At 51.6% G+C, this 18,661-nt stretch overlaps 1 protein-coding gene across 1 annotated transcript in view; it reads right to left on the bottom strand.

Moving 5' to 3' along the window:
- mlnr (motilin receptor) overlaps positions 1-17,251 on the bottom strand; it is a 33,407-nt gene extending 16,156 nt beyond the window's left edge. The window contains exon 1 of the mRNA XM_072515531.1: positions 16,510-17,251. Within this exon, the coding sequence (XP_072371632.1) occupies positions 16,510-17,251 (742 nt within the window). The remainder of the gene's footprint in view (positions 1-16,509) is intronic.
- Positions 17,252-18,661: the final 1,410 nt, after the last annotated feature.

Raw genomic sequence — 18,661 nt, forward strand, 5'->3', positions numbered from 1 at the left:
TGCTCCATGAATGTGCCGAGTTACTTTGCCATTTTGGAGATCTTTCCCGTTTTGGGATTCTTTAGAATTTTTTTTTACAGTCCAGAACGAGGCCATTCGGCCCATCGAGTATACAGCGGCCCCTGAAAGAGCACCCTACCTAAGCCACACCTCCACCCTATCCCCGTAACCCAGCAACCCTACCTAACCTTTGGACACTATGGGGCAATTTAGCGTGGCCAATCCACCTAACTGTGGGAGGAAACCCACACAGATACGGGGAGAATGTGCAGACTCCGCACAGACAGTGACCCAAGCTGGGAATCGAACCCAGGTTCCCTGGCACTGTGAAACAACAGTGCTAACCACTGTGCTACCCCTGTTCGACCCGTCCATGCATGGTACTTCATTATCATCCCTGCTGTCGCTTCTCTAATCCGTTCTGCAAAACGAACCTGTCCGCGTCCACAGGGGCCGTGAAGAAGTGCATCCTGCCTTGGAATGTGACCCAGAGATTGGCTGGGTGCAGCATCTCAAACTTTACACCGTTTTTGTATAGCACGGCCTTTGCTCCATTAAATTCGGCCCGGAGCTTGGCCAGGTCGGCTCCAATGTCCTGATAAATCCGAATCCGGTGGCCTTCCCAGTTACAGTTTTTGATTTGCATCGCCGTTCCCGGTCCTGGTACCGGTGCATTTTGGCGATTATCCCCCTCGTCTGGTCCCCGGCTTTGGGCGAAGTGACCGGTACGCTCGGTCGATTTCTGGTGGGTTGGGGAAGCTATCCCTTCCCACCAGGTCGCCCAGCATTTGGGCCACATAGTCTGTGGGGTTCCTACCTTCGGTCCCCTCCGGTAGGCCCACGATTCGTAGGTTTTGACGCCTCAACCGGTTCTCCAGGTCTTCGATTTTCTCTTTCAAATTCCCCTGTGTCGCGACTGGCTTTGCCACCTCCTTCTCCAGGGCGATGATCCGGCCGCCCTGGTCTGTTGCAGCCCTTTCCAGCTCCTTGATGGTTTCCTCCTGGGCTTCCAGTCACCTCCCCGCCTTATCCAGAGCCACCTGCATGGTCGCCAGAACTTCGGCAACCACACCCTTCGCCGCAGCTTGAATGTCCGACTTCATCTCTTCCCGATGTTCTCTCAATTGATGTGTGACTTCTCAGCAAATCCCCGTCACCGGAAGAACAGCACAAAGCTTGAATAATTCAGTGGGGCTGGAATAGTTCACCTGCCAACACTGTAATTGAAAATGTGAACAAATTCTAAACCACCCAACAACCAGCTTCACATCTTAATTTGGTTGTCAATATTGATGTGAATCATGATTTATTTCTATTTTTAAAAAAATTTAAAGTATCCAATTCATATTTTTTCCAATTAAGGGGGAATTTAGCATGGCCAGTCCATCTACCCTGCACATCTTTGGGTTGTGGGAGTGAGACCCACACAGACATGGGGAGAATGTGCAAACTCCACATGGACAGTGACTCAGGGCCGGAATCGAACCTGGCTCCTCGACAGCAGTGCTAACCACTGCACCACCGTGCCGCCCCTGATGTAAATCATGATAATGATTTGCATTTAGACGCACTTTTCTTGAGCTATGCAGCCAATGAAATAGCTTTACTGTGTAGTCACGTGTGATGTAGGAAACAGGATGGCCAATTTGAACACTGCAAACTCCCACTAATAACAAAGTGAAAGTGACGAGGTAATCTGTTTTTATGATGATTAAGCGGTAAATATTGCCTAGACCACCAGAGACAATTTTTCTGCCTTTTTTCGAAATAGTGCCGTGTGCCACGGGAGCATTTTCTAGTTACCCTATCGGATAGATGTCGCTACAGTACAGTGTCTCACCGAATGCTGCACTGCCTCATCACTGCACTGAGGTCAGCATTTTTGAGCTCTTAGCTCTGGAGTGGGACTTGTACCGGAGACCTTGCGACTCAGAGAGTGCTACCAACTGAACCACAACTGACATTTATTATTTATTACATACAAATACTTTGTTTTGTGCGTAGAGGAACCACAACTTTATTTGAAACTTGGACTGTGGATTTTTAACATTTTGCACTTGTGGGTCATGAAGTGAAAGTACTGGAAACCGGACTACTGAACCAGAGTGTGCTGAACCGGAGTGTGCTGAACCGGAGTGTGCTGAACCAGAGTGTGCTGAACCGGAGTGTGCTGAACCGGAGTGTGCTGAACCAGAGTGTGCTGAACCGGAGTGTGCTGAACCGGAGTGTGCTGAACCGGAGTGTGCTGTACCAGAGTGTGCTGAACCAGAGTGTGCTGAACCGGAGTGTGCTGAACCAGAGTGTGCTGAACCGGAGTGTGCTGAACCGGAGTGTGCTGAACCGGAGTGTGCTGAACCGGAGTGTGCTGAACCGGAGTGTGCAGCACCGGAGTGTGCTGAACCAGAGTGTGCTGAACCGGAGTGTGCTGAACCGGAGTGTGCTGAACCAGAGTGTGCTAAACCGGAGTGTGCTGAACCAGAGTGTGCTGAACCAAAGTGTGCTAAACCGGAGTGTGCTGAACCAGAGTGTGCTGAACCAAAGTGTGCTAAACCGGAGTGTGCTGAACCAGAGTGTGCTGAACCGGAGTGTGCTAAACAGGAGTGTGCTGAACCGGAGTGTGCTAAACCAGAGTGTGCTGAACCGGAGTGTGCTGAACCGGAGTGTGCTGAACCGGAGTGTGCTGAACCAGAGTGTGCTGAGCCAGAGTGTGCTGAGCCAGAGTGTGCTGAACCAGAGTGTGCTGAACCAGAGTGTGCTGAACCAAAGTGTGCTAAACCGGAGTGTGCTGAACCAGAGTGTGCTGAACCAAAGTGTGCTAAACCGGAGTGTGCTGAACCGGAGTGTGCTGAACCGGAGTGTGCTAAACCGGAGTGTGCTGAACCGGAGTGTGCTGAACCAGAGTGTGCTGAACCGGAGTGTGCTGAACCGGAGTGTGCTGAACCGGAGTGTGCTAAACCGGAGTGTGCTGAACCAAAGTGTGCTAAACCGGAGTGTGCTGAACAAGAGTGTGCTGAACCAAAGTGTGCTAAACCGGAGTGTGCTGAACCAGAGTGTGCTGAACCAGAGTGTGCTGAACCAGAGTGTGCTGAACCAAAGTGTGCTAAACCGGAGTGTGCTGAACCAGAGTGTGCTGAACCAAAGTGTGCTAAACCGGAGTGTGCTGAACCAGAGTGTGCTGAACCGGAGTGTGCTAAACCAGAGTGTGCTGAACCGGAGTGTGCTAAACCAGAGTGTGCTGAACCGGAGTGTGCTGAACCGGAGTGTTCTAAACCAGAGTGTGCTGAACCAAAGTGTGCTAAACCGGAGTGTGCTGAACCAGAGTGTGCTGAACCGGAGTGTGCTAAACCAGAGTGTGCTGAACCGGAGTGTGCTAAACCAGAGTGTGCTGAACCGGAGTGTGCTGAACCGGAGTGTGCTGAACCGGAGTGTGCTAAACCGAAGTGTGCTGAGCCAGAGTGTGCTGAACCAAAGTGTGCTAAACCGGAGTGTGCTGAACCGGAATGTGCTGAACCAGAGTGTGCTGAACCGGAGTGTGCTGAACCAGAGTGTGCTGAACCAGAGTGTGCTGAACCGGAGTGTGCTGTACCAGAGTGTGCTGAACCAGAGTGTGCTGAGCCAGAGTGTGCTGCACCAGAGTGTGCTGAACCGGAGTGTGCTGAACCAGAGTGTGCTGAACCAGAGTGTGCTGAGCCAGAGTGTGCTGCACCAGAGTGTGCTGAACCGGAATGTGCTGAACCAGAGTGTGCTGAACCGGAGTGTGCTAAACCAGAGTGTGCTGAACCAGAGTGTGCTGAACCGGAGTGTGCTGTACCAGAGTGTGCTGAACCAGAGTGTGCTGAGCCAGAGTGTGCTGCACCAGAGTGTGCTGAACCGGAGTGTGCTGAACCAGAGTGTGCTGAACCGGAGTGTGCTGATCCGGAGTGTGCTGAACCAGAGTGTGCTGAACCGGTGTGTGCTGAACCGGAGTGTGCTGAACCGGAGTGTGCTGAACTGGAGTGTGCTGAACTGGAGTGTGCTGAACTGGAGTGTGCTGAACCAGAGTGTGCTGAACCGGAGAGTGCTGAACCAGAGTGTGCTGTACCGGAGTGTGCTGAACTGGAGTGTGCTGAACCAGAGTGTGCTGAACCGGAGTGTGCTGAACCGGAGTGTGCTGAACCGGAGTGTGCTGAACCAGAGTGTGCTGAACCGGAGTGTGCTGAACCAAAGTGTGCTGAACCAGTGTGTGCTGTACCGGAGTGTGCTGAACCGGAGTGTGCTGAACCGGAGTGTGCTGAACCAAAGTGTGCTGAACCAGTGTGTGCTGTACCGGAGTGTGCTGAACCGGAGTGTGCTGAACCAGAGTGTGCTGAACCGGAGTGTGCTGAACCGGAGTGTGCTGAACCAGAGTGTGCTGAACTGGAGTATGCTGAACCGCTGTAAAGATCAAGAGGAAGGCTCGAGGTCAGGTAGAAGTAGAAAGAAGTTGAACCGTGACGCCACAGCCTGCAGGTAACGGATTGGCTGGTGACTGGTAAGTAGTTTCTCTTTTATTTTCCCTCAGGTGTTATCGTGCAGGGCGCAGAGGTTGCTGAGTGAGTGCTTGCTGAGAAGGGGAGTGAATAACAGGTAAGCTCTTTCTTTCTTTTTCTTTTTTTATCTAGAGGGGATGGCAGGGCAGGTAGTGCAGTGTTCCTCCTGCAGAATGTTTGAGGCGAGGGACGTCGACAGTGTCCCTGCTGATTTCATCTGTGGGAAATGCACCCATATCCAGCTCCTCAGAAACCGCGTTAGGGAACTGGAGCTGGAGCTGAATGAACTTCGGATCATTCGGGAGGCAGTGGTGGTCATAGAAAGAAGCTTCAGGGATGTAGTTACTCTGAAGAATAAAGATAGATGGGTGACGGTGAGAGGGGCTGGGAGGCAGCAGTCAGTACAGGGATTCCCTGTGGTCATTCCCCTTAGTAACAAGTATACCGCTTTGGATACTGTTGGGGGGTACGACTTACCAGGGGTAAGCCATGGGGTGTAGGTCTCTGGCACAGAGTCTGTCCCTGTTGCTCAGAAGGGAAGGGGGGAGAGGAGTAGAGCATTAGCCATTGGAGACTCCATAGTTAGGGGGATAGATAGGAGATTCTGTGGGAACGAGAGAGTCTCGCGGTTGGTGTGTTGCCTCCCAGGTGCCAGGGTGCGTGATGTCTCGGATCGTGTTTTCGGGATCCTTAAGGGGCAGGGGGAGCAGCCCCAAGTCGTGGTCCACATAGGTACCAACGACATAGGTAGTAAAAGGGATAGGGCTGTAAGGCAGGAATTCAGGGAGCTAGGGTGGAAACTTAGATCTAGGACAAACAGAGTTATTATCTCTGGGTTGTTACCCGTACCACGTGATAGCAAGACGAGGAATAGGGAAAGAGAGGAGTTGAACGCGTGGCTACAGGGATGGTGCAGGAGGGAGGGTTTCAGATTTCTGGATAATTGGGGCTCATTCTGGGGTTGGTGGGACCTCTACAAACGGGATGGTCTACACCTGGACCAGAGGGGTACCAATATCCTGGGGGGGAAATTTGCAAATGCTCTTCGGCAGGGTTTAAACTAGTTCAGCAGGGGCTTGGGAACCTGAATTGTAGCTCCAGTATACAGGAGGTTGAGAGTAGTGAGGTCATGAGTAAGGTTTTGAAGTTGCAGGAGTGTACCGGCAGGCAGGAAGGTGGTTTAAAGTGTGTCTTCTTCAATGCCAGGAGCATCCGGAATAAGGTGGGTGAACTTGCGGCATGGGTTGGTACCTGGGACTTCGAGGTTGTGGCCATTTCGGAGACGTGGATAGAGCAGGGACAGGAATGGTTGTTGCAGGTGCCGGGGTTTAGATATTTCAGTAAGCTCAGGGAAGGTGGTAAAAGAGGGGGAGGGGTGGCATTGTTAGTCAAGGACAGTATTACGGTGGCAGAAAGGACGTTTGATGAGGACTTGTCGATTGAGGTAGTATGGGCTGAAGTTAGAAACAGGAAAGGAGAGGTCACCCTGTTAGGGGTTTTCTATAGGCCTCCGAAAAGTTCCAGAGATGTAGAGGAAAGGATTGCAAAGATGATTCTGGATAGGAGCGAAAGCAACAGGGTAGTTGTTATGGGGGACTTTAACTTTCCAAATATTGACTGGAAACGCTACAGTTTGAGTACTTTAGATGGGTCAGTTTTTGTCCAAAGTGTGCAGGAGGGTTTCCTGACACAGTATGTAGATAGGCCAACGAGAGGCGAGGCCGTATTGGATTTGGTACTGGGTAATGAACCAGGACAGGTGTTAGATTTGGAGGTAGGTGAGCACTTTGGTGATAGTGACCACAATTCGATTACGTTTACTTCAGTGATGGAAAGGGATAGATATATACCGCAGGGCCAAGAGTTATATCTGGGGGAAAGGCAATTATGATGCGATGAGGCAAGACTTAGGATGCATCAGATGGAGAGGAAAACTGCAGGGGATGGGCACAATGGAAATGTGGAGATGGTTCAAGGAACAGCTACTGCGTGTCCTTGATAAGTATGTACCTGTCAGGCAGGGAGGAAGTGCTCGAGCAAGGGAACCGTGGTTGACTAAGGCAGTCGAAACACTTGTCAAGAGGAAGAAGGAGGCTTATGTAAAGATGAGACATGGAGGTTCAGTTAGGGCGCTCAAGAGTTACAAGTTAGCTAGGAAGGACCTAAAGAGAGAGCTAAGAAGAGCCAGGAGGGGACATGAGAAGTCTTTGGCAGGTAGGATCAAGGTTAACCCTAAAGCTTTCTATAGATATGTCAGGAATAAAAGAATGACTAGGGTAAGAGTAGGGCCAGTCAAGGACAGTAGTGGGAAGTTGTGCTTGGAGTCCGAGGAGATAGGAGAGGTGCTAAATGAATATTTTTCGTCAGTATTCACACAGGAAAAAGACAATGTTGTTGAGGAGAATACTGAGATTCAGGCTACTAGACTAGACGGGCTTGAGGTTCATAAGGAGGAGGTGTTAACAATTCTGGAAAGGGTGAAAATAGATAAGTCCCCTGGGCCGGATGGGATTTATCCTAGGATTCTCTGGGAAGCTAGAAGACTGGAGGATAGCAAATATTGTCCCCTTGTTCAAGAAGGGGAGTAGAGACAACCCCCGGTAACTATAGACCAGTGAGCCTTACTTCTGTTGTGGGCAAAATCTTGGAAAGGTTTATAAGAGATAGGGTGTATAATCATCTGGAAAGGAATAATTTGATTAGACATAGTCAACACGGTTTCGTGAAGGGTAGGTCGTGCCTCACAAACCTTATTGAGTTCTTTGAGAAGGTGACCAAACAGGTGGATGAGGGTAAAGCAGTTGATGTGGTGTATATGGATTTCAGTAAAGCGTTTGATAAGGTTCCCCACGGTAGGCTACTGCAGAAAATACGGAAGCATGGGATTCAGGGAGATTTAGCAGTTTGGATCAGAAATTGGCTAGCTGGAAGAAGACAAAGGGTTGTGGTTGATGGGAAGTGTTCAGACTGGAGTCCAGTTACTAGTGGTGTACCACAAGGATCTGTTTTGGGGCCACTGCTGTTTGTCATTTTTATAAATGACCTGGAGGAGGGCGTAGAAAGATGGGTGAGTAAATTTGCAGATGACACTAAAGTCGGTGGAGTTGTGGACAGTGCGGAAGGATGTTACAAGTTACAGAGGGACATAGATAAGCTGCAGCGCTGGGCTGAGAGGTGGCAAATGGAGTTTAATGCAGAAAAGTGTGAGGTGATTCATTTTGGAAGGAATAACAGGAAGACAGAGTACTGGGCTAATGGTAAGATTCTTGGCAGTGTGGATGAGCAGAGAGATCACGGTGTCCATGTACATAGATCCCTGAAAGTTGCCACTCAGGTTGAGAGGGTTGTTAAGAAAGCGTATGGTGTGTTAGCTTTTATTGGTAGAGGGATTGAGTTTCGGAGCCATGAGGTCATATTGCAGCTGTACAAACCTCTGGTGCGGCCGCATTTGGAGTATTGCGTGCAATTCTGGTCGCCACATTATAGGAAGGATGTGGAAGCATTGGAAAGGGTGCAGAGGAGATTTACCAGAATGTTGCCTGGTATGGAGGGAAGATCTTATGAGGAAAGGCTGAGGGACTTGAGGCTGTTTTCGTTGGAGAGAAGAAGGTTAAGAGGTGACTTAATTGAGGCATACAAGATGATCAGAGGATTGGATAGGGTGGACAGAGAGAGCCTTTTCCTCAGATGGTGATGTCTAGCACGAGGGGACATAGCTTTAAATTGAGGGGAGATAGATATAAGACAGATGTCAGAGGTAGGTTCTTTACTCAGAGAGTAGTAAATGCGTGAAATGCATTGCCTGCAACAGTAGTGGACTCGCCAGCACTAAGGGTATTCAAATGGTCATTGGATAGACATATGGACGATAAGGGAATAGTGTAGATGGGCTTTAGAGTGGTTTCACAGGTCGGCGCAACATCGAGTGCCGAAGGGCCTGTACTGCGCTGTAATGTTCTATGTTCTATGTTCTATGAACCAGAGTGTGCTGAACCAGAGTGTGCTGCACCGGAGTGTGCTGAACCAGAGTGTCCTGAACCAGAGTGTGCTGAACCAGAGTGTGCTGAACCAGAGTGTGCTGAACCGGAGTGTGCTGAACCAGAGTGTGCTGAACCGGAGTGTGCTGTACCAGAGTGTGCTGAACCGGAGTGTGCTGAACCGGAGTGTGCTGAACCGGAGTGTGCTGAACCGGAGTGTGCTGAACCGGAGTGTGCAGCACCGGAGTGTGCTGAACCAGAGTGTGCTGAACCGGAGTGTGCTGAACCAGAGTGTGCTGAACCGGAGTGTGCTGAACCAGAGTGTGCTAAACCGGAGTGTGCTGAACCAGAGTGTGCTGAACCAAAGTGTGCTAAACCGGAGTGTGCTGAGCCAGAGTGTGCTGAACCAGAGTGTGCTGAGCCAGAGTGTGCTGAGCCAGAGTGTGCTGAGCCAGAGTGTGCTGAACCGGAGTGTGCTGAACCAGAGTGTGCTGAACCAGAGTGTGCTGAACCAAAGTGTGCTAAACCGGAGTGTGCTGAACCAGAGTGTGCTGAACCAAAGTGTGCTAAACCGGAGTGTGCTGAACCAGAGTGTGCTGAACCGGAGTGTGCTGAACCGGAGTGTGCTGAACCGGAGTGTGCTAAACCAGAGTGTGCTGAACCGGAGTGTGCTGAACCGGAGTGTGCTGAACCGGAGTGTGCTGAACCAGAGTGTGCTGAGCCAGAGTGTGCTGAGCCAGAGTGTGCTGAACCAGAGTGTGCTGAACCAGAGTGTGCTGAACCAAAGTGTGCTAAACCGGAGTGTGCTGAACCAGAGTGTGCTGAACCAAAGTGTGCTAAACCGGAGTGTGCTGAACCGGAGTGTGCTGAACCGGAATGTGCTAAACCGGAGTGTGCTTAACCGGAGTGTGCTAAACCAGAGTGTGCTGAACCGGAGTGTGCTGAACCGGAGTGTGCTGAACCGGAGTGTGCTAAACCGGAGTGTGCTGAACCAAAGTGTGCTAAACCGGAGTTTGCTGAACCAGAGTGTGCTGAACCAAAGTGTGCTGAACCGGAGTGTGCTGAACCAGAGTGTGCTGAACCAGAGTGTGCTGAACCAAAGTGTGCTAAACCGGAGTGTGCTGAACCAGAGTGTGCTGAACCAAAGTGTGCTAAACCGGAGTGTGCTGAACCAGAGTGTGCTGAACCGGAGTGTGCTAAACCAGAGTGTGCTGAACCGGAGTGTGCTAAACCAGAGTGTGCTGAACCGGAGTGTGCTGACGCAGAGTGTGCTGAACCAGAGTGTGCTGAACCAGAGTGTGCTGAACCGGAGTGTGCTGAACCGGAGTGTGCTGAACCAGAGTGTGCTGAACCAGAGTGTGCTGAACCGGAGTGTGCTGAACCAGAGTGTGCTGACACAGAGTGTGCTGAACCAGAGTGTGCTGAAACAGAGTGTGCTGAACCGGAGTGTGCTGAACCGGAGTGTGCTGAACCGGAGTGTGCTGAAGCAGAGTGTGCTGCACCAGAGTGTGCTGAACCGGAGTGTGCTGAACCGGAGTGTGCTGAACCGGAGTGTGCTGAACCAGAGTGTGCTGAACCAGAGTGTGCTGAACCAGAGTGTGCTGAACCGGAGTGTGCTGAACCAGAGTGTGCTGAACCGGAGTGTGCTGAACCGGAGTGTGCTGAACCGGAGTGTGCTGAACTGGAGTGTGCTGAACCAGAGTGTGCTGAACCGGAGTGTGCTGAACCAGAGTGTGCTGAACCAGAGTGCGCTGCACCAGAGTGTGCTGTACCAGAGTGTGCTGAACCAGAGTGTGCTGAACCAGAGTGTGCTGAACCGGAGTGTGCTGAACCAGAGTGTGCTGAACCAGAGTGTGCTGCACCAGAGTGTGCTGTACCAGAGTGTGCTGACGCAGAGTGTGCTGAACCAGAGTGTGCTGTACCAGAGTGTGCTGAACCAGAGTGTGCTGAACCGGAGTGTGCTGAACCAGAGTGTGCTGAACCGGAGTGTGCTGAACCGGAGTGTGCTAAACCGGAGTGTGCTGAACCGGAGTGTGCTGAACCAGAGTGTGCTGAACCGGAGTGTGCTGTACCAGAGTGTGCTGAACCGGAGTGTGCTGCAGCAGAATGTGCTGAACCAGAGTGTGCTGAACCGGAGTGTGCTAAACCAGAGTGTGCTGACGCAGAGTGTGCTGAACCGGAGTGTGCTGAACGGAGTGTGCTGAACCGGAGTGTGCTGAACCAGAGTGTGCTGAACCAAAGTGTGCTCAACCGGAGTGTGCTGAGCCAGAGTGTGCTGAACCGGAGTGTGCTGAACCAGAGTGTGCTGAACCAGAGTGTGCTGAACCAAAGTGTGCTAAACCGGAGTGTGCTGAACCAGAGTGTGCTGAACCAAAGTGTGCTAAACCGGAGTGTGCTGAACCAGAGTGTGCTGAACCGGAGTGTGCTGAACCGGAGTGTGCTGAACCGGAGTGTGCTAAACCAGAGTGTGCTGAACCGGAGTGTGCTGAACCGGAGTGTGCTGAACCGGAGTGTGCTGAACCAGAGTGTGCTGAGCCAGAGTGTGCTGAGCCAGAGTGTGCTGAACCAGAGTGTGCTGAACCAGAGTGTGCTGAACCAAAGTGTGCTAAACCGGAGTGTGCTGAACCAGAGTGTGCTGAACCAAAGTGTGCTAAACCGGAGTGTGCTGAACCGGCGTGTGCTGAACCGGAATGTGCTAAACCGGAGTGTGCTTAACCGGAGTGTGCTAAACCAGAGTGTGCTGAACCGGAGTGTGCTGAACCGGAGTGTGCTGAACCGGAGTGTGCTAAACCGGAGTGTGCTGAACCAAAGTGTGCTAAACCGGAGTTTGCTGAACCAGAGTGTGCTGAACCAAAGTGTGCTAAACCGGAGTGTGCTGAACCAGAGTGTGTTGAACCAGAGTGTGCTGAACCGGAGTGTGCTGAACCAAAGTGTGCTAAACCGGAGTGTGCTGAACCCGAGTGTGCTGAACCAAAGTGTGCTAAACCAGAGTGTGCTGAACCGGAGTGTGCTAAACCAGAGTGTGCTGAACCGGAGTGTGCTGACGCAGAGTGTGCTGAACCGGAGTGTGCTGAACCAGAGTGTGCTGAACCAGAGTGTGCTGAACCAGAGTGTGCTGAACCGGAGTGTGCTGAACCAGAGTGTGCTGAAACGGAGTGTGCTGAACCGGAGTGTGCTGAACCGGAGTGTGCTGAACCGGAGTGTGCTGAACCGGAGTGTGCTAAACCGGAGTGTGCTGAACCAAAGTGTGCTGAACCAAAGTGTGCTAAACCGGAGTGTGCTGAACCAGAGTGTGCTGAACCAGAGTGTGCTGAACCAAAGTGTGCTAAACCGGAGTGTGCTGAACCAGAGTGTGCTGAACCGGAGTGTGCTAAACCAGAGTGTGCTGAACCGGAGTGTGCTAAACCAGAGTGTGCTGAACCGGAGTGTGCTGACGCAGAGTGTGCTGAACCAGAGTGTGCTGAACCAGAGTGTGCTGAACCAGAGTGTGCTGAACCGGAGTGTGCTGAACCAGAGTGTGCTGAACCAGAGTGTGCTGAACCGGAGTGTGCTGAACCAGAGTGTGCTGACACAGAGTGTGCTGAACCAGAGTGTGCTGAAACAGAGTGTGCTGAAGCAGAGTGTGCTGAACCGGAGTGTGCTGAACCGGAGTGTGCTGAACCGGAGTGTGCTGAACCAGAGTGTGCTGAACCGGAGTGTGCTGAACCGGAGTGTGCTGAACCAGAGTGTGCTGAACCGGAGTGTGCTGAACCAGAGTGTGCTGAACCGGAGTGTGCTGAACCGGAGTGTGCTGAACCGGAGTGTGCTGAACCAGAGTGTGCTGAACCGGAGTGTGCTGAACCAGAGTGTGCTGAACCAGAGTGTGCTACACCAGAGTGTGCTGTACCAGAGTGTGCTGAACCAGAGTGTGCTGAACCAGAGTGTGCTGAACCAGAGTGTGCTGAACCGGAGTGTGCTGAACCAGAGTGTGCTGCACCAGAGTGTGCTGAGCCAGAGTGTGCTGAACCGGAGTGTGCTGAACCAGAGTGTGCTGAACCGGAGTGTGCTGAACCAGAGTGTGCTGCACCAGAGTGTGCTGTACCAGAGTGTGCTGACGCAGAGTGTGCTGAACCAGAGTGTGCTGTACCAGAGTGTGCTGAACCGGAGTGTGCTGAACCGGAGTGTGCTGAACCGGAGTGTGCTGAACCGGAGTGTGCTGAACCGGAGTGTGCTAAACCGGAGTGTGCTGAACCGGAGTGTGCTGAACCAGAGTGTGCTGAACCGGAGTGTGCTGTACCAGAGTGTGCTGAACCGGAGTGTGCTGCAGCAGAATGTGCTGAACCAGAGTGTGCTGAACCGGAGTGTGCTAAACCAGAGTGTGCTGACGCAGAGTGTGCTGAACCGGAGTGTGCTGAACGGAGTGTGCTGAACCGGAGTGTGCTAAACCGGAGTGTGCTGAACCGGAGTGTGCTGCACCAGAGTGTGCTGAACCGGAGTGTGCTAAACCAGAGTGTGCTGAACGGAGTGTGCTGTACCAGAGTGTGCTGTACCAGAGTGTGCTGCACCAGAGTGTGCTGCACCAGAGTGTGCTGAACCAGAGTGTGCTGAACCAGAGTGTGCTGAACCAGAGTGTGCTGAACCAGAGTGTGCTGCACCAGAGTGTGCTGAACCGGAGTGTGCTGAGCCAGAGTGTGCTGAACCGGAGTGTGCTGAACCGGAGTGTGCTGTACCAGAGTGTGCTGAACCGGAGTGTGCTGAACCGGAGTGTGCTGAACCGGAGTGTGCTGAACCAGAGTGTGCTGAACCGGAGTGTGCTGAACCAGAGTGTGCTGAACCGGAGTGTGCTGAACCGGAGTGTGCTGAACCGGAGTGTGCTGAACCGGAGTGTGCTGAACCGGAGTGTGCTGAACCAGAGTGTGCTGAACCGGAGTGTGCTGAACCGGAGTGTGCTGTACCAGAGTGTGCTGAACCGGAGTGTGCTGAACCGGAGTGTGCTGAACCAGAGTGTGCTGAACCGGAGTGTGCTGAACCGGAGTGTGCTGAACCGGAGTGTGCTGTACCAGAGTGTGCTGAACCAGAGTGTGCTGAACGGAGTGTGCTGTACCAGAGTGTGCTGAACCGGAGTGTGCTGAACCAGAGTGTGCTGAACCGGAGTGTGCTGAACCGGAGTGTGCTGAACCAGAGTGTGCTGAACCGGATTGTGCTGAACCAGAGTGTGCTGAACCGGAGTGTGCTGAACCGGAGTGTGCTGAACCGGAGTGTGCTGAACCAGAGTGTGCTGAACCGGAGTGTGTGAACCGGAGTGTGCTGAACCGGAGTGTGCTGAACCGGAGTGTGCTGAACCAGAGTGTGCTGAACCGGAGTGTGCTGAACCAGAGTGTGCTGAACCGGAGTGTGCTGAACCAGAGTATGCTGAATCAAACCGTCACAGAATCAGACTGTACTGAACCAGACTGTACTGAACCAGAGGGTACTGAACCAGACTGAACTGAACCAGACTGTTCTGATCAAACTATACTGAACCAGACTGTACTGGCCCAGACTGCACTGAACCAGACTGTTCTGATCAAACTATACTGAACCAGACTGTACTGGACCAGACTGTACTGAACCAGACTGTACTGAATCAAACTATACTGAACCAGACTGTACTGAACCAGACTGAACTGAACCAAACTGTATTGAACCAAACTGTATTGAACCCAACTATACTGAACCAGACTGTGCTGAACCAGAGTGTGCTGAACCGGAGTGTGCTGTACCAGAGTGTGCTGAACCGGAGTGTGCTGAACCAGAGTGTGCTAAACCGGAGTGTGCTGAACCAGAGTGTGCTGAACCGGAGTGTGCTGAACCAGAGTGTGCTGAACCAGAGTGTGCTAAACCGGAGTGTGCTGAACCGGAGTGTGCTGAACCAGAGTGTGCTGAACCAGAGTGTGCTGAACCGGAGTGTGCTGAACCGGAGTGTGCTGCACCAGAGTGTGCTGAACCAGAGTGTGCTAAACCGGAGTGTGCTGAACCGGAATGTGCTGAACCGGAGTGTGCTAAACCGGAGTGTGCTGAACCAGAGTGTGCTGAACCGGAGTGTGCTGAACCGGAGTGTGCTGAACCAGAGTGTGCTAAACCGGAGTGTGCTGAACCGGAGTGTGCTGAACCGGAGTGTGCTAAACCGGAGTGTGCTGAACCGGAGTGTGCTGAACCAGAGTGTGCTAAACCGGAGTGTGCTGAACCAGAGTGTGCTGAACCAGAGTGTGCTGAACCGGAGTGTGCTGAACCAGAGTGTGCTAAACCGGAGTGTGCTGAACCGGAGTGTGCTGAACCGGAGTGTGCTGAACCGGAGTGTGCTGAACCGGAGTGTGCTAAACCGGAGTGTGCTGAACTGGAGTGTGCTGAACCAGAGTGTGCTAAACCGGAGTGTGCTGAACCAGAGTGTGCTGAACCAGAGTGTGCTGAACCAGAGTGTGCTGAACCGGAGTGTGCTGAACCAGAGTGTGCTAAACCGGAGTGTGCTGAACCAGAGTGTGCTGAACCGGAGTGTGCTGAACCAGAGTGTGCTGAACCAGAGTGTGCTGAACCAGTGTGTGCTGAACCAGAGTGTGCTGAACCAGAGTGTGCTAAACCGGAGTGTGCTGAACCAGAGTGTGCTAAACCGGAGTGTGCTGAACCAGAGTGTGCTGAACCAGAGTGTGCTGAACCAGAGTGTGCTGAACCGGAGTGTGCTGAACCAGAGTGTGCTAAACCGGAGTGTGCTGAACCAGAGTGTGCTAAACCGGAGTGTGCTGAACCAGAGTGTGCTGAACCAGAGTGTGCTGAACCAGAGTGTGCTGAACCGGAGTGTGCTGAACCAGAGTGTGCTGAACCAGAGTGTGCTGAACCAGAGTGTGCTGAACCAGAGTGTGCTGAACCGGAGTGTGCTGAACCGGAGTGTGCTGAACCGGAGTGTGCTGAACCAGAGTGTGCTGAACCGGAGTGTGCTGAACCAGAGTGTGCTGCACCAGAGTGTGCTGAACCGGAGTGTGCTGAACCAGAGTGTGCTGAACCGGAGTGTGCTGAACCGGAGTGTGCTGAGCCAGAGTGTGCTGAACCGGAGTGTGCTGAACCGGAGTGTGCTGAACCAGAGTGTGCTGAACCTGAGTGTGCTGAACCGGAGTGTGCTGAACTGGAGTGTGCTGAACCAGAGTGTGCTGAACCGGAGTGTGCTGAACCAGAGTGTGCTGAACCAGAGTGTGCTGAACCGGAGTGTGCTGAACCAGAGTGTGCTAAACCAGAGTGTGCTGAACCAGAGTGTGCTGAACCAGAGTGTGCTGAACCGGAGTGTGCTGAACCGGAGTGTGCTGAACCGGAGTGTGCTGAACCAGAATGTGCTGAACCGGAGTGTGCTGAACCAGAGTGTGCTGAACCAGAGTGTGCTGAACCAGAGTGTGCTGAACCAGAGTGTGCTGAACCGGAGTGTGCTGAACCAGAGTATGCTGAATCAAACCGTCACAGAATCAGACTGTACTGAACCAGACTGAACTGAACCAGACTGTTCTGATCAAACTATACTGAACCAGACTGTACTGGCCCAGACTGCACTGAACCAGACTGTTCTGATCAAACTATACTGAACCAGACTGTACTGGACCAGACTGTACTGAACCAGTCTGTACTGAATCAAACTATACTGAACCAGACTGTACTGAACCAGACTGAACTGAACCAAACTGTATTGAACCAAACTGTATTGAACCAAACTATACTGAACCAGACTGTACTGAACCAGATTGTGCTGAACCAGACTGTACTGAATCAAACTATAGTGAACCAGTCTGTGCTGAACCAGACTGTACTGAACCAGACTGCACTGAACCAAACTATACTGAACCAGACTGTACAAACCAGACTACTGAATCAAACTAGGCTGAACCAGGCTGTACTGAACCAGTGTGCTGAACCAATATCTACTTTGAAGGGGAAATGTCATAATAGACATTCTTCTCACCTGAATCTATATTGTGGGTAAACATGTTAATATTTCTTATCTCGCCATTGGACATATCTCGACTTACCCAAGATCTTAACCGTCTGCTTGTGACATTTCTCCCTGTTTGCAGCATTCGGACCCTTGATTTCGTCCTTGCTATTCCACAGTTTCCTTCCAATGAACCCATAGAGTAAAGTGAGGCAGAACATGGGGAAGAAGAAATAGACGGTGGACACCCAAATCATGATATCCAGGATCCCCGAGCTGACGGCGTACTCGGTGTGTTTGCACATACCATGCTCCAGTCCAAGCAGGAACAAGAAAGGCGCAGCAGACAGCAGGGATAGGGTCCACAGCAAGGCAATGACACATCTCACCCTCCGCTTGGTGATGAAGACCTTGGCTTTGAGAGGGAAGCAGATGGCCAGGTACCTTTCGATGCTCAGGGCTGTGATGTGCAGGATGGTAGCGTAGGTGCAGCCTTCGTTGACGTACTGGTAAAACCTGCACAAGAAGTCCCCAAAGAGCCAGGGCTTGTACTGCCACAGACGATACAGGTCAAAGGGCAAGCAGAGGAAGATCAGCAGGTCCGAGACCGCCATGCTGGACAGGTAAAGGTTGGTGGTGGTCTTCATGTCCTTGTACCTTCTTATAATCAGAACAGTTAAGGTATTGCCAGTGACCCCGATGATGAACAGGATGATAGAGACGATTGTCACTGGGATCAAGGTGGAGTTGGGGAAGAGAGGACAGGACTCGTCACAACGAAAAAGCGGTGGCAAAGTATCATTATTATCATACATATCATTACCGGTAAGATTCTGCATCCTGCATTCAGATATACAGGCCGTATGGATTGCTTGGAGAGTTAGAATATCTTGCAACACTGCCCCAGCTCCTGGGGTTGTTGCTGGTTGAGGTGATGTTACTTCCTGAAGTCCCTGGGGGGGGGGGGGGGGGGGTGGAGGTCACACTGACGAGTTTGCTGGGATGGAAGTGAAACTGCACCAACCTTTCATTGGAAGTTGCTCTTGCTCAGACCTTGCTTTGAGCCCACCGGCGAGGTATCTACAGTCCCCAGAAAAGGCAGGCGCGATCCAATTCCTCCCTTGTGCCAGACTTGCGACTGCATTGGAGCCGCGGCGAAGTTTCACAGAGTTGCCATGTGTCTGGGAGCTGAAGCCACAACCCGGTGGAGCTATACCTGCAAAGCTCCCCTCGCAACCTTTACTGGCCTGGGTTATGGAGAGGGAGGGACCATTGCGTCGGCACAATTAAAAATCAGCATCTTCCTCCTGCTAATATACTAAATCCATCAGAGGCCGGTATTAAGACACACAGGAAAGGGAGCGTGGAACTCCCTGAACAGTTAATCTGGCTGCAATTCCCCAGGGAGCAGATCGGAAACTGACTCAGTCTCTCAGATCTCGCCGCCAAGGGGGCAGGTGCATTTTTCCCTTCAAAATATCAGATTTGTCCAGACTCGGCCCGGGATAAAACTGAAATAATTAAAAAGAACAAGACAATTGGACCATGTGCAACTGATGTCGACTAAAGGCGAATTGCACGGATTCAGAAGGAGCGGAGACTTTGAAAGGTGCTTGAATAAAATACTGGAAGTTCGATGTAAGAAAGCCCAGAGTTTGGAATCAGCGATTCCTCAGACATTAATCAAACACTGGAAGAATGACATTTCCCCGAGGGAGATGACCGAGTGCTTACTTTTGGTTGAAACATAGATACAAACTTAGCAATTCTCCTGTAACTCCCAGGCAACTCGTTCCCAACCCCGCGATTTAAAGGTTAGTGGAGGTATAAAATCAAAAGTGCTTTAATTTTACACAAACGCAAAAAAAAAAGAAATGCAGCTGCTCGTACTCCGAAATGAAAATAGAACACGCTGGTAACATACAGCTTTCAGTAACACTTGCACCATACAAATGTCAGTCAATGACCATCTCCAACAAGAGAGAATTAAACCATAGCCCCATGACATTCAATGACATTACCATCACTGAATCCCCCCTCTCAACATCCTGGAGGATTACCATTGACCACAAACTGAACTAGACTAGCCATATAAATACTGTAGCTACAAGAGCAGATCAGAGGTTAGGAATCTTGTGGTGGGTAGCTCACCTCCTGTCTCCCCAAATCCTGTCAACCACCTACAAGACACAAATCAGGAGTGCAATGGAATATTCCCCACTTGCCTGAATGAGTGCAGCTCCAACAAC

The sequence above is a fragment of the Scyliorhinus torazame genome, chromosome 8, assembly GCF_047496885.1.
Source record: "Scyliorhinus torazame isolate Kashiwa2021f chromosome 8, sScyTor2.1, whole genome shotgun sequence".
In the NCBI taxonomy this organism is placed as follows: domain Eukaryota; kingdom Metazoa; phylum Chordata; class Chondrichthyes; order Carcharhiniformes; family Scyliorhinidae; genus Scyliorhinus; species Scyliorhinus torazame.